Source organism: Lipotes vexillifer, unplaced genomic scaffold (genome assembly GCF_000442215.2).
Source record: "Lipotes vexillifer unplaced genomic scaffold, Lipotes_vexillifer_v1.1 scaffold1222, whole genome shotgun sequence".
Lineage (NCBI taxonomy): Eukaryota > Metazoa > Chordata > Mammalia > Artiodactyla > Lipotidae > Lipotes > Lipotes vexillifer.
The window spans coordinates 706-24,058 of record NW_006794649.1 but is presented as its reverse complement, the minus strand read 5'-3'; the positions used below and the strand labels follow the sequence as shown (position 1 = coordinate 24,058).

The following is a 23,353-nucleotide window of genomic DNA, read 5'->3' as shown; positions in this document are numbered from 1 at the left end:
AAGAGAGGAGTGGGTGCCCCCCTCAACAACTATCTTCTCAGAAAAGGCAGCATCCGGGCCCCGTATGTAACACCCCCTTTCCTGACAAGGATACTGGTTGCGGAGTTCCCGCCCTCCATCCACTGGGAAGGTCCAGCCTTGTTAGCGAGGGGCCACAGCAAATAGAGAACACAGTGTGGGACACAGACCTTCCACCAGGACCCTTGCAAGCATTGTGTGTTCCTTTGCTGCAGAATTGTGCCATTTCTCTTTCTGGAAGAGGCATACACGTATCTTGGGGTGACTTGTTTGAGAACACGAACTAAGGGTCAGAAATAGTTATTTGCATCCTTTTACCAAGTAAGCGAAACATCATATGTAGTTCATGTCAAAGGGCTTAAGGCCCATAGTAGAGAATCTGGACATCGGTTCCCTGGGACACCCTGCGAGAAGGTTTCCATGACTTTGGACCTTGGAGTCTGTTGAAAAGACTGTCGCGTAGGACAGGGCTGTCAAGCGGCATCTTCCGAGACCCCTGGGAAACTCAAGAACGTGAGCCTGTGAGCACTTGCCAAGTGTTCGCCCAGCAACAGGGTCTAAATAACTCTAAGACTAGGGCGGCGGCCTCGTGTGTAAACACTCCCCCCGCCCCGGGGATCTGGGGGCAGGCACAGCAGGCCCTCCCCGGGCAGGGTCACGCGGCCTCGGGTGGGCGTGGGGCTGTGAGCGGGGAGGGGACGGTCGGGCTCCTCTGACTGCCCCAATTTTGACTTGTGATGCTTTTCAGGAGGAAAGAAAGGTCCCCCCTCCAATACCAAAGAAGCCCCCCAAAGGGAAACTTCCCATCACCAGAGAGAAGTCTCTGGACCTGCCGGACAGACAGCGCCAGGAGGCCCGGAGGCGTCTGGCGGCCGCCAAGAGGGCAGCGTCCTTCCGCCAGAGCTCGGCCAGCGAGCGGGCCGACAGCATCGAGATCTATATCCCCGAGGCCCAGACCCGGCTCTAGGGCCCCGGGCCCGCCCCTCCCTCCCCTTCTTCCCATCACCCGTGCCGTGCATCACATCCCCGTGTCACTCCTCCAGCGAGCTCGCCCCGGCTGTTGTGTTTGTGCCATAAACACCCTGGAACACCCTGACGTCCACGGTTTGCGAGCTCATGGCCACGACGACTTCTCCCCGGATGGCCTGGCTTCCCGTCAGCAGGGATGGAGAGGCATGGGGACACCTGACATACCCACTCTGTTCTCAGAGGGGTACGAGGAACACCTCTCGAGATGGAACCCAGTTCACACTTTGTTATTTATATTTTTATAAATTGTGTGATATTAGAGGCAAGAATAACAAAAAAAAACTATGAATGGGTGCATCTCACCACTCACTCGAGGCATTAGACACCCAAGAGGAAGGTGCTACAGCTTGAGTGCAGGAAAGAAAGACCCCACCCGTGGCCTGGGGTCACCGTGCCCTGAACCCAGCTGACCCCTCACGTGGTTCTCTGTGCCAAGTCTATGGTGATGAGAAGTCATCTCTCCAGCCACCAATCTCCCCGCCGTGTGCTTCTCCAGAAACCTGGGGGGTGAGAAGTCTGCCCCCGCCACAGATATTCAGCGCAGCACCTACACAGTCAGAAAGTCAGCTGAATGTTCATTCACACAGGGAGAGACAGATGGAAACAGAGCAGAGTCTTAAGAAAGGCTGGCACTTCTGTAGCAGGAGTAGAAAAGAGCAAAGTGTTGTCTTCACTCAGATAAAAGAGTCATTTATTTTTTATTCCTTTGTAACTTAAAATGTCACACATGGTTCTTGTCTTTAAGTTTCACCCTTTATGCACCATGTGATTCTTTTCTTTATAGATGTATATATATTCTCAAATGCTCTGTCAGTTGACTTTCCAGGGTATCCTTAAAAAACAGAACAAAACAGAACAAAAAGTTTGCTTGTTTAAAATGACAGTTGTGATGTTGTAAAAAGTTTAAGAAACATGAGTGTGAGTGGTAAGTATCTCTCAGTTTAAATGGTAAAGAAGAAACGTAGTTTACATTTGTATTTTTCCAGAATTCTTTTGTCCTATGCAGTATGGCTAAAGTCAAGAATATATTTCTTGCCTGTTTTAGACAAAAAGAAAAAGGGCACATTGTGATTTCCAGCTGTGGGCTTCAGCAAAAGCCCTTCGTTTTCGTGGTTCTGATTGGCACCAGAGAAAAACAGGAAGGTCTCTAACGGAAGGTTTCCCATTCGTCTCATGAAATTTAGATGCCGTGACCGTTGTTCCAATCCGACGGTGTGTGTGTCTGTTCAGACATCACTTCAGAGGAAGCGTCTGTGGATTTACCCATTTGACCCCATACTAGAGTCCTCGCTGTGACTCCAGGTAAAAGCAGGTGACGCGGCGTTTCCACCCGAACGCCGGGTCCCCTGTGGCCCCCCGAATGCTGTGCCCCCAGCCCAGCAGCACAGACCCTCCCCCATAGCACTTTGTATTCCTACCTTGACTCGCACTTTAAGACACACCCAGCTCTCCCTGCAGCCTGATAATGTATGAGAGCCTTCGGTGAGGTCCTTGCACAGCTGGGGCGCGCCTTAACGCCTGCAGCTTTTCTTTTTCCTCATATTCTACATTTCACGAAGCATGGGGTTCGTAGGAGCACAGATGATAGTAAAGCATGTTTAGCTTCAAAGTTTTACTTTTTTAAAGCTGAGTAGTTAAGAATTCCCTGTAAGGACAAAACCCTGTAAATGGAACCTCATATCTGGTATATATTTTACCAAACAGCCTTAAAATATATTTGGAAGCAAAAATCAGTACGAATGTATATCCTTGAAAAATGCAAAAAAAAAAAAAATTCCCTGAAATATTCTTCTATAAATGAATCCTATTTCCCCCAGAGTATTCTAAACATTTTTTCTACCTAAATAAATACCTAAATCCTGAGTAGTATACAATAATGATGTTTCTTCCTATATTCAGTATACTATGTTAAAGACAAATGTATTTGCAAGCATTGGCATTTTAGACTCTAAACATGATGTATTATTAAGACGAACAGTTCTTTAGGAATAACCACAGAAAACTCGGTGTGTACTCATTCACATGGGGAAATGTAAACTGCATACGTGTTTGCCAACCTACTCACGTGTGCCTCTCCTGGAAGCTGATGGGTTTTATCTCATTTCCTTGGACTTGTACAAAATATATACCAACAAATTATAAAATTAGACAATAATGATTTTAGATCCCAGGTTCTCTGATGCTGACTTAAACCAAAGTACTCACTGGGTTTGGATTAATTTTCTTTATGTTTTGTAGACTCATTTTTATCTTAAAATCCCCAAAAGTCTTGGCCTAAACCATCCCTTGGTGAGGAAATTCACCTACAACTAAATTTGACATCAGTTGTTGATGCGAAGTGGGGAACGTGTACGAACCCCTGTTTGGTCCACGTTGTTCCAAAGAAGGTCGTGTGACGGGGGGCAGGGGGGATGCTTGAGGCTGGGTCTGATGGAATGGTACCCGTTTGTGTGACACGACCAAGTGCAATATATCCCTTCTCATGGTGACATCCCATCATGAAATGCAGACGATAAGCCATGTTTACACATTGTACATGTAAAGAAAAATAAAACTGTTTATAATACTGTGTTAGTCCATCACACTAACTTATTGCAGTCACTTCTACAGACATAGAACCATCCTGTGATCGTCCCACCACGTCGTGGATATAATTTTACTAAAAGATTATACGTAGATTTGAGAATATGGTTGAAAATGATAATGCACGATGTTCTAGGAACATTATGATGGAAAGTGCCGTGTTCTCTGTGATCACAGACTTGTGTTCCCTGAAGATACAGCCCATAACCGTTATAACCCAGGTACCCCTTTAGAAATCATTTTCCTCACAGCCAACAAGTTGATGTTGCCATGCTGAAAGCCCTACTTAACTTTCCAAATCAGAACACAAGTATGATAAACAGGGTCCTAAAGTTTAACAAAACCCAAACGAGGCAAATGTCACTTGTTCACAAGTGCGCTTTCGATGTAATTCATCTCATACATCTTCATTTGTTTTTGTTGTCTTTAACTTAAAAGTAGTTGTTCTCAGTGACCATCATTACCATTTTTTTCTCAGCAAATTTATAGAACCATCCTAGAATGGGGTATGAAGAAGCGAACTGTTGTATGATACCAAAAAATTACATTTTTGTTTAAAAGGAAATGTTGATGTTTGCACCTCAAGATCGATACTAAAGACTTCCAGCAGTAAATAGTAGAAAAGTGTATTAGGAAAAATAACAGATTACATTTAAGATTCCCTCTTTAAAAGAAAGTAACCAGCAAGTCAGTGACCCTAAAAGTAGAGGGACTCTCCCTGCTAAATCTTGTAGAAGTGACCAAATTTATGACCAGAAGACAACACGATTCCAGAGCCCACAGATGCATGAGCTTTGAACATTTCCTTTGGGGTCTGTGCTCCCGTTTGCCTTTCCCAGTACCATGTGGAGTAGCCACTGTATCCATCACTTTAGTTCAAAGATCCCGTGTTGCATATTCACTCAAATCCACGGCCCGATCCAGGATGGACTCTGCCTGGAAAGGAAAGTCATGTTGCAGACGTTTGGTCCAAGTGCCTGGAGTGACTCTGAATGTGGGCTCTTCAAAGCAGCTGCCTGATTTGGGCCAAAGCTTTCAGTGGCGAGTAGGGAGCAGAAGAAAGGAGGAACGGTCCTCATCAGAAAGCCTTTTCCCATCGGCAGTAACTGGGTCAAATCGGACAGACCTCGAGCGCCCTGAGGATCTGGAGACCACTGGGGCATCTCAAGGGAGACGTGGCCAAGGCCTGAGCTGCTTTTTGCTGGCAGAGCCATCAGCCTCGTTCCGGGTTCTGTCGGGTTCCCAGAAGGTCCCACGTGCCTCATCTGGAATCAGCTTGGGAACGTGTGGGCCCCCAGGCTGGCCAGAGTCACCAACACCTGGTCCAGGGGAGTGGAGGCCTCCAAGAACTTCGGCCAGTGAGGTAGGGACATGCCCACCTAGGATGGAGAAGGGCAGCCCCAACGGTTCAGCCTGGGGAGGGCACCTGGATGCCACGCCTCCCTGCCTTTCTGAAAAGTGGGACCTTCCTGTCACGTCTCCCAGCAATGGGCCAAATGGCTCCATCCCACATCTTTCACCTGTGCACGTTTCCCAGGCACCTCCTTTCTTCTCAGAGCCTGAACCACTGATTTTTTTTTTCTTTTTACTGCTAATTTAACATACTAATCAGGTAGTTGAAGACAGTGGTTTTCATACACTAGCCCCTGAGGCTCTCCTTTGTTTTTATCTGCATACTTGTTTACATTTGTTTGAAAGTTTTGGTTGAATACAGGGTTCCAGAATTTGAAAATAAAATAGAAAACCTCAAGCGTAAGTAACCAAGACTGTAGCAACTGCTGGTTAGTAGGTACGTTTCACCACCAGGCTGGAGCCGTGGAAGCGGCTTCATCAGCACCCCCTGCACCATTTGTCGTAAAGCTCGCGGCATCAGGTCCCGTCAGAGCCCTGTGCCTTCACAGCAAGGGTCCACCTGGTCCCTTTACTAAGTTGACAGTTGTAGTAAGTGTGGGCAGTGGACGCAATGCTGGGAAACGTGCCCTTTTACGGTTTAAGGAAACGCCCTTTAGCACAGAGTGGCTGCAGAGGGTTCTGGAGCCGAATGCGAAGCCCGGCTTCTGTTCCTACATCAGCCGCCACTTCTCTTGACCCCCACGTCTCAATTTTCTCCCATCCCCGTCGCCCTCACAGACATTTTGTGAAGACTGATGACATTCACGTCCTCTGAGCTCCTTGGAATCAGGTGTGAAAGTGTCCGTTCTTGATAAAGCTGATGCCCACGGCCCCCTTCTGTGTGGCGGGTGCTTGCGGAGGTCAAGTCACTTCCTGAGCATCTCAGAGATGGTCAGGACCACCAAACGCTGCGGTCCCCTCCTGAGAGGGCGGTCTGGGCTCGGCAGGAGGCTGCCAGGAGCTCCGTGAAGGCCTGGAAATGGAGAGCTACCGGGGGCCTTTCTCCATTTCTTCTGGCTTTGATGGCAAGCACTTCTAGATGTTTCCACGAACAAGGACCAGGCACCACCCAGAATGAGGTGATGTTTTCGCCACTGCTTAAGCACAGCGTCATCTTAGATGAAATGATGAGCTCTTCAGTGAAACGTGAACGTGAGAAAGAAAAAATAATTTGGAAACAGAAAGCTGAGCATGGGGGACAGTGCCAAGGATGGAATCAGACATACCAAAATCGCTGAAGGTTTGTGAAGCTGGCCCCTCTGGCCTGGCTTTTTATAATGACCCCGTTTCACACCTCAGAGGACGTGAAGTGCTCCGTGGGAACGCTCCGCGGAAACTCCACCTCTTCATTCTTGCAACATCCAGAAATCCATGTTAATTTCCTGAATTGCTGTCCTAACCCTGGCATTTTGATCCAGCATTCAAAGAAATTATTTCAAGTTTCAATCTCACACCCTTGACAGATGACTTCTTTGCAGAGGAAATGTTAGTTACCTGCGACAACACTACTTTTTAAAAGATTTTGTATACACACACACACACACAGGTAACAGGGGTTTACCTCCCTTTCTTAGATTGTATGTGACTCTTCGTCATGGGCGCTTATTCTGAACCTGAGGGCCTCGGAACGCAAGCGTCCACATCCTCAGTGGAGGAGACGTGGCGGCGAAAGGAAAGGTCTCTGCCAGAGCCGTGTACGCATTTCTGTCTTTCAAGCGGACCAGGGAGAGGATGTCGGTTCGTGCTGGTGAACAGGCAAGAAGGGAGCTCCAAGGCTGTCTGTGGTACCTCACAGGTGCCATTCACCCGCTCTTTGACACCCCCCTGCCCATCTCACCCCGCCACGGCCCAGCCCATAGCTTGACTACTATCATATCACTTAAAGGGCTCAGTACATCTCTCTCCCTCCACTTTATAACTGGTTTGCTGAATTCAAAAAGTTTCCCCTCGCCCGTAGTGAATCCTAGGCTACTTTTGAACTCTTATTTCCAGATGCTGTCACTTTCCTCCCGTGCGGGTCCTCCCCGCCCGGAGAGCGGTCCACACACCCACCCCCCCATGTCACATGCCAAAATACCCAGGTGTGGCCTAAGGACTAAAGGAAATGCCTCCTACAGAAATTCAAGGAACGTTAGAACCAGGAAACTAGCTGTTAACGTTTTTCAAAAAATAAAAATAAAAAAGTACATAAATATATATATATATATATATATATATATGAGATCACATCAACAATGAGGATGAACAGAGTGCCAAATATTCAACATCTGTACAAAGTTACTCTTCACTGGAATTAAGCTATTTTATGGAATTCTCTTTCTCATGCTTTTCTGGTTCTTTTGATAAATTCTGTTTCCTAGCATGCAGGAGGCCTGCGCTGAATGTACAGGACGCAGAGTCCACACCACACTTTCTTTCTTCTTGTCAATAACTTCTCAGAATGTTGGTCCTTACTTTAAGGCATTGAAGGATTGTGTCATTTGGGTTCTTTTTCCTCCTGACTTTTTTTTCACTCTCCGCTGATTATAAGAAAAACGCACTCACCTTTTCTTCCAGGATAATGCCTCTCTCATCTGATTTCTGTATTGTTGATGTTCACCTCCTGTAAATAGTTCTGCAATTAAATTTTTTGAGAAAAGTAATGTCTACTTTTTATTGGAGTGAATTCTCGTGTGATTTTAAACTCAGAATAATTATATAGACCAAAGAGTCTTATCCGGAGAACTGCACCCTTCCCCCAGTATATACTTCCTTGTTGAAATAGACTCACCTCCTCTACCTGCTAAAAAGAAACGGACATTTATTAAGGCGACAGGTTTCCTATGGATGCAAAAAATGGCACAGATGAAAATGAGCTTAAAACTAGTAAGTACGACGGTAGCCAGTTAATGCTTGTTTTAGATTCTCTTGCGTTGCAGGACAAGAGGCGTGTCAGGGCACGTGTGGGGTCTGCCACTCAGGCTCAGGGAGCGGGGGATGCTGTCTCCGCGGAACCCCCAGGCCGCGGCGGGGAAGAGCCCCTGGGTGGGCGCGGGTTGGGCGCCGCTCTGCTTGGGTAGCTCTTCTCGCATCAGCGTGATCGACGGCACCTGTGCTTCCTTCTCCTGCCTGTTGCCAATTAGTCTCGCGCTGCATGCTGGGAATCCCTGCTTTCCCGTGGCTTCTGCCGCCTCCGTGCCTCTGGCTCCTTGGCTTTCGCAGGAGGTCAGTGCAGGCGGCTCCCCCTTTGAGCCTCTCCCTCCAGCCCTACAGGAAGCATGGACCGTCTAGGGGGGGGCGGCGACCAGGCTCCTCGGCACCTGCCCCATGTTCACCCCGGACTTGCTTCCCGTCTCTTTGCAAACTGCGTTCTTCCTTCCACCAGCTCCGGCCTCGCTGACGTTTCGAGGTAAGTTGATGGCGGCGGCAAGATGGAGAAAAAAAGTCTGTAGTCAGGACGGGTGAGACTGTGGTCTGATTTCCGTCGGTGAGTTGTGTGCCGTCCGTTGAGAATTCCTGCCGAGGCTCGTGAGTTCCGCGTTAAGGACTGTTCGGGAAACTGAACCCATCTACGAATCCTTTCCGTTCAACTCGCCTGAGAACAATCATGATTTATAAGTTTTCAGTTAAGAGAAACCATTTCTAAATAACTGAGAGCACATACCTAATATTTTAGCCTTCACTCACCCTACTTTATTTTTTTTTATTACTTTCTATTGCAGTATAGTTGATTTACAGTGTTGTGTTAGTTTCGGGTGTACAGCAAAGCGAATCAGTTATACATATACATATATCTACTCTTTTTTAGATTCTTTTCCCATATAGGCCATTACAGAGTATTGAGAAGAGTTCCCTGTGCTACACAGTAGGTCCTTATTAGTTATTTATTTTATGTATCGTAGTGTGTATAGGTCAATCCCAATCTCCCAATTTATCCCTCCCCTCACACCCTGGTAACCTTAAGTTTGTTTTCTACATCTGTGACTCTATTTCTGTTTTGTAAATAGGTTCATTTGTACCATTTTTTTAGATTCCACATATAAGCGATAACATGGTATTTGTCTTTCTCTGCCTGACTTACTTCACTCAGTACGACAATCTCTAGGTCTATCAGTGTTGCTGCAAATGGCATGATTTCATTCTTTTTATGGCTGAGTAATATTCCATTGTACATATGTGGTACATCTTCTTTATCCATTCCTCCATCGATGGACGTATAGGTTGCTTGCATGTCCTGGCTATTGTAAATAGTGCTGCAATGAGCATTGGGGTACATGTATCATTTTGAATTATGGTTTTCTCTGGATATATGCCAGGAGTGGGATTGCTGGGTCGTATGGTAACTCTATGTTTAGTTTTTTAAGGAACCTCCATACTGTTCTCCATAGTGGCTGTATCAATTTACATTCCCACCAACAGTGCAATAGGGTTCCCTTTTCTCCACACCCTCTCCAGCATTTATCGTTTGTAGAGTTTTTGATGATGCCCATTCTGACTGGTGTGAGGTGATACCTCATTGTAGTTTTGACTCGCATTTCCCTGATGAAGAGTGACGTTGAGCATCTTTCCATGTGCCTCTTGGCCATCTGTATGTCTTCTTTGGGGAAATGTCTATTTAGAGCTTCTGCCCATTTTTTGATTGGGTTGTTTGTTTTTTTTGATATTGGGCTGCATGAGCTGTTTGTATATTTTGGAGATTAGTCCCTTTTCGGTTGCTTCATTTGCAAATATTCTCTCCCATTCTGTGGGTTGTCTTTTTGTTTTGTTTATGGTTTTCTTTGCTGTGCAAAACCTTCTAAGTTCAACTAGGTCCCATTTGTTTGTTTTTATGTTTATTGTCATTACTCCAGGAGATGGATCAAAAAAGATCTTGCTGTGATTTATGTCAGAGGGTGTTCTGCCTATGTTTTCCTCTAAGAGTTTTATAGAATCTGGTCTTAGATTTAGGTCTTTAATCCATTTGGAGTTTATTTTTGTGTAGGATGTTAGGGAGTGTTCTAGTTTCATTCTTTTACATGTAGCTGTCCAGTTTTCCCAGCACCACTTATTGAAGAGGCTGTCTTTTCTCCACTGTATATTCTAGCCTCCTTTGTCGTAAATTAGGTGATCACCCTGCTTCTTGCTATAACATACCTATAACTAGCAAAAAGAAAGCTTTATACGTTTTTCTTTTTTAGTCCCACAATCCTTCCGTGAAAGTTTTCATTTACTCGGCATTTCATTGAAAACTTTACGCTTTTATCCACATACGGCTTAATGCTGTTTTCCCAGGTGTCAGTAAAAGTGCATGGAAAGTTGTATGATATTCATTTTAAATGTATTCATATTAGTTCGTCAGTTGTAACAAATGTAGCACATCCATGAGGGTGTTAACAGGGGAACTGGGAGGAAGGGTGAAGAATTATGTGGGAACTCTGTACTTTCCACCAAAATAGCCTATGAACTAAAGCAACAACATCAATGCAAGAAGCAATGATTAGAAAAGTCAGATACCACAGTTTGGATGTTTTCAGCTTGTTTTCCATTATTTGAAGTTTTAAATGAGTTGCTTTGTGAAAAGTAGGATGTTGGAAAGATTTCTACTCCTTTTGTTTATTTTTGTTTTGTTAGCTCTTCACTTATCATCACTTAATACGTTCAGAGAATTGTTACACAGATGCTATGTCAGGAAAGAAACAAAGGTTTTCAAAGCTTTAAGCTTTGGCCTCCAGACAAATAACACCCCTTCAAATTCCCGGGAGTGCTCGCTGCAACTTCTGCGCTACTTTAAAATCGACTAGATGGGGCTTCCCTGGTGGCGCAGTGGTTGAGAGTCCGCCTGCCGATGCAGGGGACACGGGTTCGTGCCCCGGTCCGGGAAGATCCCACATGCCGTGGAGCGGCTGGGCCCGTGAGCCTTGGCCACTGAACCTGTGCGTCCGCGGCGGGAGAGGCCACAGCAGTGAGAGGCCCGCGAACCCCAAAAAAAAAAAAAAAAAAATCGACTAGATGGATTTCCCCCAAACAATTAGAGTCCAGTGCCTGTGAAAATCCATTTCCAAACCATCTCATTCCACCGCTATGGTTTTCTACAATTGAGAGTGTGAAAATACCCACAACAGGCTTTGCAAAGCCGAGACTCAGGGACGATGCAGACCATGTGGGACCCTCGTGTGCATCCCCGCAGCCCCCTTCGCCTCTCCCGGGGCCCAGTCTTGCAACAGACACCGGGGTGCTGAGAGGCCCCAAGGGACGCCTCCTCTCTCTGAGGCCCAGGTCCTCCAGCCCCTTTCTCCAGTCTCTCCCTGCCACCCCCTCGGTCTCTCCACACACAGCCCCTGCTGGAAGCATCCAGCCTCTTCGGGAGCTGAGGTCCTGCCTGTGTCGGCACAACATTTATGCCCTGGGCACCACGCTGGAGATACTGTCATTTTAAAAGAGAGAGAGAGTTATGGACCTAGCACTTATGTTCAACTACAAGACAGATTTTCTCTCAGAGGGTGTTGGGTCTGTGACAGGTCACAGATGTTCTTTGCTTACAAGCTAGTAACTAGCCTGTTGCTGGTTCATCGGTGATGCTCAAATCCGAAACTTCGTTGCTCCCCTCACCGGGAACGGTGTGAGCCCTGGCCTGTGGTTCCTTTACCCCGACTTCCGAGGGGCCACGCGAGGTGGTGGGTGGATGCTGTGTGTGCAGTGTTGGTGGCATGGCTGAGGGGCAGTGAATTGGGGGCCCTGGTCGCATAGACAGCGCTCAGGAGGGATGCTCTTCGTCTCCGCGGGAGACGCTGCCTCACCCTCCAGGCCGTGAACAGCGAGCTGGGCCCTGAGCGATGGCCCCGGAAGCAGCAGTCAGGGCATCGCCCTCATGGCACACCCCACACGTGGGGTGGGGGGGACGGGCCCGGAGCGTGGCTTCCCTGCTGTGAGCATTTGTTCTGCAACTGCCAAGATACCAGGTGCCCGTGCCGAGATCATTGGGCGACAGGTTTTTTACTCTGTTTCTCCCGTTGCCTTTTCTCTGTTTCAAACCCCACTTTCCCCCATGATTCCCTTCCTGTGGCCCCTGCCAGGTCGAGTCTGCTGGGCCCCTGTGATCTGAGCCCCAGGGGGAGGCCAGACCTTGTGTGCAGGTCGGGTCAGCTGGCCCCCAGCTGGCGAGGCTCGCACACCACGCAGGTGGTAGAGGGTCCTTGGACAGAACTCCTCTTACATGTGACTTTCCTTCATAAACATTACAGTCTCATCCTGATGAATCTTTGACCTTCTGTGGTGCCCCCCAAATTCTCCACGTCCAGCCTTTCTAGGTGATCCCGTGCTCACTCAGGGTATTGGACCTGTAATTTCGTAAAAACTTAGGAAATGTTTAGCTCTTGTAAGAGCTTGTTTTAACTATGCAAAGAAGAAAGTAGTTTCGTAAGATATTAAACCAAGCAAAGTTGTAGAGCCTTCCACAGCCCTCATCCCCACAGCAGGCTCCCTAGGAAATAGTGTCAGGGCACCCCCATTTGAAGCAGGATGGATGGAAGCTTCCCAAGGTGACACAGGGACTTGGCTTTTGAGGTTAGCAATTTGCTGCACACGCGCAAGGCTGCTTCCTCCATAATAACCAAGAAGAGACTGGACAGGCATCTTCATTTGAATTAAGTAACTGACACCCAGCAAATCTACTTTGCATATTTATGCATAATAAGGAGCTGCACACAGCACAACTTCAGCGACAACTCATTAACGGTTGCTGGGGATACAGGGGTATTTTTGGCTGCAGTGAATGGAGCTGGATTCACCAGATCACAGGTGAAGAGCATTGCAGCTCAAGGATCGTCCACTAGAGGGCAGCAGGCCTCCTGAGGCTCAGCTGTAAACGCTGAAATTAAACACCGATTTTTTAGTTAAATATGTAAAGCCAGTGTCATTTTTATATCGATCTTTGTTCAAGGATGTTGAATAAACAGGGGCTGGTAAAACAACATTATACTTCAAAATGTGAGCAGTTTGATACAAGCTGTCACCAAGTTATAGTCACCCTGGAAAACGTGAAATAAGGATTATATTCTGTAACTAGCAATTCTCTGAACTGACAGGAGATGACTCAGAAAGCAAACCCCATGTTGGATTAATAAGAAAATTAATACGATCGGTATAGTAGGAAACGACAAATCTTTTATTTTAATCCCTAGTCAAAATCAACCGGTAACTGTTGCCTGTAAGCAGCCATGTCTTGTGCAGAAAATATTTATCAGTTGACACTGGGCCAAAGTGTTCACCCCACAGGGTCTCTTCCACGAACAGCCCTCTTACTCCTGCTGCAGAGGGAGCGTCTCTGGGCAGAAGGCATTGTAGACGGAGATGAATCGGGCACCCGTGCTGTCTACAGCTAGTCGGGGAGTTTGCACAGTACCTTGCGGGCTATATATTTCACAGATTTAATTCTTGTTTTTGTTTTTTTTAATTAATTAATTTATTTATTTTTGGCTGCGTTGGGTCTTCGTTGCTGCACACAGGCTTTCTCTAGTTATGGCGAGTGGGGGCTACTCTTCATTGCGGTGCGCGGGCTTCTCATTGCGGTGGCTTCTCTTGCCGCGGAGCACGAGCTCTAGGCACGCAGGCTTCAGTAGTTGTGGCACGCGGGCTCAGTAGTTGTGGCTCGCGGGCTCTAGAGCGCATGCTCAGTAGTTGCGTATGGCGCACAGGCTTAGTTGCTCCATGGCATGTGGGATCTTCCCAGACCAGGGCTCGAACCTGTATCCCCTGCATTGGCAGGTGGATTCTTAACCACTGCGCCACCAGGGAAGTGCACAGATTTAACTTTTGGTTTAACTCATAAACTATTTCAAGTCCACATTCATGTTTCAGATTTTTTTTTTTTACTTTTTTTAAAATTGGAGCATAGTTGATGTACAGTGTTGTGTTAGTTTCAGGTATACAGCAAAGTGTTCTAGTTATACATACACATGTATCTATCCTTTTTCAGATTCTTTTCCCATTTAGATTATTACAGAATATTGAGTGGAGTTCCCTGTGCTATACAGTAGGGCCTTGTTCATATTTCAAATGTTTTAATCATTCTACATTTCGGGGGAAGAAAGGAGAAAAGGAGAAACGGGTGGGGAGGATAGAGAGTGGATGTAGGCACAAAATGGGAAAGGTTAGGATAACACCCAGTTCCTGTTTTACCTGAGCCCAGGCTGGGTCTCAAGGCCGGAGATTAACAAGGACCATTCCCCACTCTAATTTGGTTGCTTTGTTCTTGTAAAAGAAGAAAAATTAGAACTCATAAGGAATTGTGCTGAGCCTTAAGGTAACGTAGGTGACACAGCTGAGTCCCCTCCGGCAGGTGCTCAGCACCTCACAGCTGGTCCCGTAGGCTCACCCCCTCACCAAACCTCCTCCGCCATCTGCGAGCCTGTGCCCCCAGCCCCGGGGCCCGGACTGCACAGTCGGGCTGATCCTTCGCTGACTTACTTGCTGCCACAATTCGAGCATGTTAATACCTGAGCTCGCATTCCTCCAGTCTGTCTGAACCAAGCGTACAAAGTAATTTCCAATTCACAATTCTAAACACAAAACATATGCACTATTCACTATCTGAATAGTTCACCAAAAACAAGATACAAAAACCCTGAAACCCAGCCCCGACTGGATTCAATCCTGACTGGATTAAAATGATTCGCCCCACCCACGTGCCTGCCAAGAGTGAAAGAAAAATACGTCCAGATCCTCAAACTATCTCTACAGTGTTTTCAGATGCAATAATCAACATTCAGTTAAACATTTGTTGGCAGACATAACACCAGAAAAAATTATCAGAAACCAAGAGATAAGACCAGACAGTAAAAGCAGTTTCGTGGGAAGTTCCAGAATCAGAGTTATGAGATGTTGCTTAAAAAGTCATATGATTCTGTGTTCAGAGCAGACGGAGAGTCTCGCTAGAGAAGTGAAAATCATATACAGAGAATCACGTGGAAATTCTAGAAAGAAAAAACTGTAATAACCGAAAATGAGAACTCTAAGGCCGATCGCATGTACCGAAGGGGAAGAATTTATAGGGTCGCAGACGCGCGGAGACAGCGGTCGTGGAGCCGAGCAGAGCGTGAGGGCCACCTCGAGGGCAGCGGCACCAGGCGAGCAGGTGGGATGTGCGTGCCATCGGGGTCCCGCAAGAGGACGAGAAAACGGCCGATGACATCCTTCAAAACCAATCAAAGGCGTGAAGCTACAAGAGGCAGCTGTACCACTAAGACGGGTAAATACAAGTCGCACCTGGGCGACCTCAGTCAGACCGCCCGAAACCAAAGCCAGGGAGAAAAGTCTCAGGTGCCGGAAGGTACTTGGGGGGGGGGGGCAGGGCAAGAGGGGGTCCCAGTTAACTGTGCTTCCCTTCTCCTTCTTCCCCATCCCCCTCCCACCCCCACCCCCACCCCCCCAGCTGAGCGAGCGCTGGGTATGGTCCCTGCGTCCCTGCCGCCTGTCCCTCCCCGCCTGGGGTGCGCCCAGCTCCGCCCACCCTGGGATCCGGGGCGGCACGCGGGGGCAGGGGGGCCGCGCTCAGCGCTTGTGCTGGCGCTTCCGGCCGGGGGCGTGGGGACGGCTGGTGCCCCAGCAGCTTGGTCACAGACACGAGCTGCGCAGAAATACTCGAAAGTCCTGGGTTTGCCAGGGGCTGGCGGGGAGAGGCGTGGGCGTGAGTGTTTCACTGGGGCAGAGCGGCAGCTCGGGAAGATGGAGAGTCGCAGGCATGGTTGCGGCACAGGGGAGGGGTCGCGTCACGGGAGACGGTGCGCAGACGGGGGCCGGGCCGGCGGCGGGGACCTCTGACACCGCGGCACGGGGAGCGAAGTGCAGGCGTGACCTGTGAGCGCCAAAGTTCTCCCTAAAGGGCCAGGAGGAAAAAAAAAAATCTCAAGAAAAGCCAAACAGCTTCTCGGGGCCCCCGAGCCGGGCCCACAGGAAGCACCGAGCAAACACTGGGTGAGCCCTGGTGACTTCAGGGCGAAATGCATCGTCCTTTTCCAGGATGATGAAATGTGCTCCCCAAGCAGACTCAGCGCTGCGGTGGATAGAGGTGGTGGAGACACCCCCTAACTCTAGCCCTTGTGGCCCGAGGTGCAGCCCCCGGACACGCGGCTGCTCAGTCAGCGCTGCTGGAAACTCTCCTTTCGCTTCAGGACTGCGTGTTGCTGCTGGAACTCCCAGGTGACGGCCCAGACGTGAGGCTGCGCCTGCCTGCTCCAGCTTCCTTGTGGGTTGTTTTGATGCTTGAAGGGGTTTAAATCTTAAGTCTCTGATAGTTTGTAAGAACATCGCATGGCGGGGCTTCCCTGGTGGCGCAGTGGTTGAGAGTCTGCCTGCCAATGCAGGGGACACGGGGTCAAGCCCTGGTCTGGGGAGATCCCACATGCCGCGGAGCAACTAGGCCCGTGAGCCGTGGCCGCTGAGCCTGCGCCTGGAGCCTGTGCTCGGCAACGAGAGAGGCCGCGACAGGGAGAGGCCCAGGCACCGCGATGAAGAGCGGCCCCCGCTTGCCACATCTAGAGAAAGCCCTCGCACAGAAACGAAGACCCAACACAGCCAAAAATTAAAAAATTAATTAATTAAAAAGAAGGCTCAACATTAACAACAACAACAAAAAAGAACATCTCATGGCTCTCTCTCCAACCTAATACTTTCTGCAAAACAAAACCAAAGTCCCGACTCCGTAGTTCCAAACATTTTTCGAGGGTGACGGCGACCTCGGCTGTGGCCTCAGCTGTCGTCGCTCTGGGGTGACCCTGTGGCCGGGTTACCGGCCACAGCTCTCTGTGCCCCCAGCTCTCCATGTTCGGTGCCTACAGGGTACCTGGGGATCCACCACGCTGGAATTGAAGCTTGACCAAAACACAGGGACATTCCACACGTGGGGAGGAGGCTCCCCGCCCCCTTGAGCTGCCCGAGTCCTGAGTCGCCTGTCCAGTCGCCAGGGATAGCTGCTGAGAAGGCACTGTTCTCAGGAAAGCCCCATTCCTGCACTTTCTCTTCTCGTGTTTGCTCATGCCCACCCCGACCTTTTCCTCTTGTTCTGCCTCAAACCCCAAAGGAAGAGAACTGACCACCTAGAGGGGGGGGATAGGGAGGGTGGGAGGGAGATGCAAAAGGGAGGGGATATGGGGACACATGTGTACATATACCTGATTCACTTTGTCATACAGCAGAAACTAACACAACAATGTAAAGCAACTGTACTCCAATAAAGATGTTAAAAAAGAGAAAGAAAAAGAAAGGAAGGATATCGAGGCCAATAGGGAGGAAAAGAGGACAGGACAGGGATCCCTAGCGTCCCCCCAGACATGAGAGGTTGTACCCCCACAAACCAGAATCTCCCCTCCCCTCCCAGGACTGACTGCAAAGTGCTTCCTGCTTGAACCAGCCGGAATTACCGGCCACCCTCCCCTGCCCCCAGATGTGAGGGCCTGGGGCCCAGCAGCAGGGCAGGGTCCCCCTCCGCCCCCCGGCCCCCAGCTTATGACTGTGAGTCATGTGTCTGCTGACTCCACGGAACCAGCCAGAGACGAGCACGCCCTCTTGCCTGGCTGCCTCGCGGCCCAGCTGGGTGAACCAGGCCCTGAAACTCACAACAACCCCGGGCAACGCGTTCATTCATGAATTATTTTCATATAAAGTGAAGTTCCAAGGATATTTGGAATTGACTTAAATTTCTATGAATTCTATATCGTCCAAGGATATGGTGCAGTAATTAAATGTTCTGAAGGTGAAACCATGAAATTGAAACACAGTCTTAATGCTTCTGAAGTTTACCAAATGCATGCAGCCACGAAAGTTCAGTGGTAAAGCTAGCCTCCTGGGTATGAAAGCTTTGTTCTCAGCATCATCTAGTGGAGACGGGATGTGGATTAGGTAGGATCCCTGGGTTTCTGTGGAGGATCCCGTTACAGGTTGAATTGCCCCCCGTACCCCCCAGAATAGATACGTTGGGTCCTAACCCCTGGCACCTCAGAATGTGACCTTATTTAGAAATAGGGTATTTATAGAGGTGATCAAGTTAAAATGAAGTCATTAGGTAGGTCCTAGTGCAATATGACACGTGTCCTTATGAAAAGGGGGTCTGGACACAGCACGTGAGGACGGGCAGTGTGCTGCCACCAGCCAGGAGGGAGGCCTGGAACAGACCCTCCCCTGCGCCTCCCAAGGGAGCTCGGCCCCCAGAGCTGTGAGAAAATAAATCCCTGTTGCTCTAAGCCGCCCAGTTGTAGCACTTGGTTACAGCAGCCCCAGGACACCGACAGGACCCTAAAGTGAGAGGGACTGTGTCCTGAGTGCAGGCGGGAGGGTCTGAGCCTGCCTCCCGGCTGGACACTTCTCAGCAGTGTGAACACACAATTTCTCTGCACTGATTTCCTTATTGTATGCAGATAGTATACATACACGTTCTAAATAGAATGACAGATACAGACAGAGATGTGGTCATGGGTACACGCTGGCTGCACCCGTGTCTTAGCTCTGGCTGCTGTAACTACCCCAGAGGTTGGGGGCTTAAACGGCAGACATTTACTGCTCACATTCTGGAGGCTGGACGTCCAGATCCCGTGTCTGTTGAGGACAGACAGACCCCCTTCCAGGTTCATCGATGGCACCTTCTCCCTGTGTCCTCAGGTGGCAGGGAGGGGATGGGGGTGGAGAGAGAGAGCTCTTATCAGGGCACTGGTCCCATCATGGGGGCTCCACCCTAATGACCTCATCACCTCCCAAAGGCGCCCTCCCACCACCACCACCTTGGGGGTTAGGAGTCCACGTATGAACTTTGGGGACACACACACACTCAATCTATAGCAGGCCGTATGGGATAAATGGGTGGAGATGCCTCTTTTTCTCCTGGACCAGGAGCTCTTGGGAGGCAGCGAGTGATGCCAAAACATCACTTCACGTTTCCACCCCAGCGACGGCCTAACCAGCACGTAGTGGACACTGAACGAGGGTCTGAGCCACTGGGCTCAAACGTAACCCTCACACGGAACCCCTGCGACTACCCGGAGCACCCTGCACGGGGCTCAGGGTGCAGCGCCTGCAGGGACGCCCCACACAGTGGTGGCTGTCTGGCCCCAAGGTGCTTTATGTGCGGAGTTTACAATTTAATGTTTAAATTCTTCCGTGTCTCACATGACTGAGCTCAGAGTGATTTAGCCTAAAACAGGAGTCTCCCCACGGATCCAGACAGCCCCTGCCCTCCCCCACCTGACAGGTCCCCAGTGGCGCCCAGATTCATCACATTGCCCCCCCCCCCAGCTGCACCACAGTTCCAGGCCAGCCTTGGGTGCCCCACAGTCTTCTCCTGCTTCCTGCTTGTTGATAATTTAATGTCTGTTACCAAAATGGTCATTAAGAAGCTAAATTAAAGCCTAGATTGGAGATGGATGGTGTCAGCATCTGGGTGGCACCCTGTTCCAGATTCAGGGATGAGCCTTTGCATCATTGGTTCATGGGTTTACTTTACAGAAAGAACTTTCAAGGCAGCTTGACTTGAATGTACAAGTCATATGTCAACAGGAGACAGGAGGACAGAAGCTCCGCAGACCTTATCTGTTCCTCTTTGTCTTGTTTTTTTTTTTTTTTAAACATCTTTACTGGAGTATAATTGCTTTACAATGTTGTGTTAGTTTCTGCTGTATAACAAAGTGAATCAGCTATACATATACATATATCCCCATATCCCCTTCCTCTTGCGTCTCCCTCCCACCCTCCCTATCCCACCTCTCTAGGTGGTCACAAAGCACCGAGCTGATCTCCCTGTGCTATGCGGCTGCTTCCCACTAGCTATTTTACATTTGGTAGTGTATATATGTCCATGCCACTCTCTCACTTCGTCCCAGCTTCTCCTTCCCCCTCCCCGTGTCCTCAAGACCATTCTCTATGTCTGCGTCTTTATTCCTGTCCTGCCCCTAGGTTCGTCAGAACCATTTGTTTTTTTAGATTCCATATATATGTGTTAGCATATGGTATTTGTTTTTCTCTTTCTGACTTACTTCACTCTGTATGAAAGACTTTAGGTCCATCCACCTCACTACGAATAACTCAATTTCGTTTCTTTTTATGGCTGAGTAATATTCCATCGTATATATGTGCCACGTCTTCTTTATCCATTCCTCTGTCGATGGGCACTTAGGTTGCTTCCATGTCCTGGCTATAGTATATAGAGCTGCAATGAACATTGTAGTACATGACTCTTTTTGAATTATGGTTTTCTCAGGGTATATGCCGAGTAGTGGGATTGCTGGGTGATAGGGTTATTCTATTTTTAGTTTTTTAAGGAACCTCCATACTGTTCTCCATAGTGGCTGTATCAATTTACATTCCCACCAACAGTGCCATAGGATTCCCTTTTCTCCACACCCTCTCCAGCATTTGTTGTTTGTAGATTTTCTGATGATGCCCATTCTAACTGGTGTGAGGTGATACCTCATTGTAGTTTTGATTTGCATTTCTCTAATAATTAGTGATGTGGAGCAGCTTTTCATGTGCTTCTTGGCCATCTGTATGTCTTCTTTGGAGAAAAGTCTATTTAGGTCTTCTGCCCATTTTTGGATTGGGTTGTCTATTTTTTTAATATTGAGCTGCATGAGCTGTTTATATATTTTGGAGTTTAATCCTTTGTCAGTTGCTTCGTTTGAAAATATTTTCTCCCATTCTGAGGGTTATCTTTTCATCTTGTTTGTAGTTTCGTTTGCTTTGCAAAAGCTTTTAAGTTTCATTAGGTCCCATTTGTTTATTTTTGTTCTTATTTCCATTTCTCTAGGAGATGGGTCAGAAAGGTTCTTGCTGTGATTTATATCAAAGTGTGTTCTGCCTATGTTTTCCTCTAAGAGTTTTACAGTGTCTGACCCTACATTTAGGTCTTTAATCCATTTTGAGTTTATTTTTGTGTACGGTATTAGGAAGTGTTCTACTTTCATTCTTTTACATGTAGGTGTCCAGTTTTCCCAGCACCACTTATTGAAGAGGCTGTCCTTTCTCCACTGTATATTCCTGCCACCTTTATCAAAGATAAGGTGACCATATGTGCATGGGTTTATCTCTGGGCTTTCTATCCTATTCCATTGATCTATCTTTCTGTTTTTGTGCCAGTACCATACTGTCTTGATTACTGTAGCTTTGTAGTATAGTCTGAAGTCAGGCAGCCTGATTCCTCCAGCTCCATTTTTTGTTCTCAAGATTGCTTTGGCTATTCGGGGTCTTTTGTGTTTCCATACAAATTGTGAAATTTTTTGTTCTAGTTCTGTGAAAAATGCCAGTGGTAGTTTGATAGGGATTGCATTGAATCTGTAGATTGCTTTGGGTAGTAGAGTCATTTTCACAATGTTGATTCTTCCAATCCAAGAACATGGTATATCTCTCCATCTGTTTGTATCATCTTTAATTTCTTTCATCAGTGTCTTATAGTTTTCTGCATACAGGTCTTTTGTCTCCTTAGGTAGGTTTATTCCTAGGTATTTTATTCTTTTTGTTGCAGTGATAAATGGGAGTGTTTCCTTAATTTCACTTTCAGATTTTTCATCATTAGTGTATAGGAATGCAAGAGATTTCTGTGCATTAATTTTGTATCCTGCTACTTTACCAGATTCATTGATTAGCTCTCATAGTTTTCTGGTAACATCTTTAGGGTTCTCTATGTATAGTATCATGTCATCTGCAAACAGTGGCAGCTTCACTTCTTCTTTTCTGATTTGGATTCCTTTTATTTCTTTTTCTTCTCTGATTGCTGTGGCTAAAACTTCCAAAACTATGTTGAATAATAGTGGTGAGAGTGGGCAGCCTTGTCTTGTTCCTGATCTTAGAGGAAATGGTTTCAGTTTTTCACCATTGAGAACAACGTTGGCTGTGGGTTTGTCATATATGGCCTTTGTTATGTTGAGGTAGGTTCCCTCTATGCCTACTTTCTGGAGAGTTTTTATCGTTAACGGGTGCTGAATTTTGTTGAAATCTTTTTCTGCATCTGTTGAGATGATCATATGGTTTTTATTCTTCAATTTGTTAATATGGTGTATCACATTGATTGATTTGCATATATTGAAGAATCCTTGCATTGCTGGGATAAACTGCACTTGATCATGGCGTATGATCCTTTTAATGTGCTGTTGGATTCTGTTTGCTAGTATTTTGTTGAGGATTTTTGCATCTATGTTCATCAGTGATATTGGCCTGTAGTTTTCTTTTTTTGTGACATCTTTGTCTGGTTTTGGTATCAGGGTGATGGTGGCCTCATAGAATGAGTTTGGGAGTGTTCCTCCCTCTGCTATATTTTGAAAGAGTTTGAGAAGGATAGGTGTTAGCTCTTCTCTAAATGTTTGAGAGAATTCGCCTGTGAAGCCACCTGGTCCTGGACTTTGGTTTGTTGGAAGATTTTTAAACAGTTTCAATTTCAGTGCTTGTGATTGGTCTGTTCATATTTTCTGTTTCTTTCTGGCTCAGTCTTGGAAAGTTGTGCTTTTCTAAGAATTTGTCCATTTCTTCCAGGTTGTCCATTTTATTGGCATAGAGTTGCTTGTGGTAATCTCCCATGATCCACTGTATCTCTGCAGTGTCAGTTGTTACGTCTCCTTTTTCATGTCCAATTCTGTTGATTGGAGTCTTCTCCCTTTTTGTCTTGATGAGTCTGGCTAATGGTTTATGAATTTTGTTTATCTTCTCAAAGAACCAGCTTTTAGTTTTATTGATCTTTGCTATTGTTTCCTTCATTTCCTTCATTTCTTTTCCATTTATTTCTGATCTGATCTTTGTGATTTCTTTCCTTCTTCTAACTTTGGGGGTTTTTTTTGTTCTTCTTTCCTAATTGCTTTAGATGTAAGTTTAGCTTGTTTATTTAAGATTTTTCTTGCTTCCTGAGGTGGGATTGTATTGCTATAAACTTCTCTCTTAGAATTGCTTTTGCTGCATCCCATAGGTTTTGGTTCCTCATGTTTTCATTGTCATTTTTTTCTAGGTACTTTTTGATTTCCTCTTTGATTTCTTCAGTGATGTCTTGGTTATATAGTAGCATAATGTTTAGCCTCCATGTGTTTGTATTTTTTTACAGTTTTCTTCCCTGTAATTGATATCTAGTCTCATAGCATTGTGGTTGGAAAAGATACTTGATATGATTTCAGTTTTCTTAAATTTACCAAGGCTTTATTTGTGACCAAGATACCATTCATGGAGAATGTTCCATGAGCACTTGAGAAGAAAGTGTATTCTGTTGTTTTTGGATGGAATGTCCTAAAAATATCAATTAAGTCCATCTTCTCTAATGTGTCATATAAAGCTTCTGTTTCCTTATCTATTTTCGTTTTGATGATCTGTCCACTGGTGAAAGTGGTGTGTTAAAGTCCCCTACTATGACTGTGTT

General features: G+C 47.0%; 1 protein-coding gene across 2 annotated transcripts in view; it reads left to right on the top strand.

The window, feature by feature from the left end:
- DLGAP2 (DLG associated protein 2) overlaps positions 1–1,018 on the top strand; it is a 151,901-nt gene extending 150,883 nt beyond the window's left edge. Inside the window, exon 12 of one of the 2 annotated variants that reach the window (XM_007467334.1) lies at positions 767–1,018. In XM_007467334.1, the coding sequence (XP_007467396.1) occupies positions 767–985 (219 nt within the window). In that variant the 3' untranslated portion in view covers positions 986–1,018. The remainder of the gene's footprint in view (positions 1–766) is intronic. The other variant, XM_007467333.1, reaches the window with a different exon arrangement.
- The last annotated feature ends 22,335 nt before the right edge of the window (positions 1,019–23,353 follow it).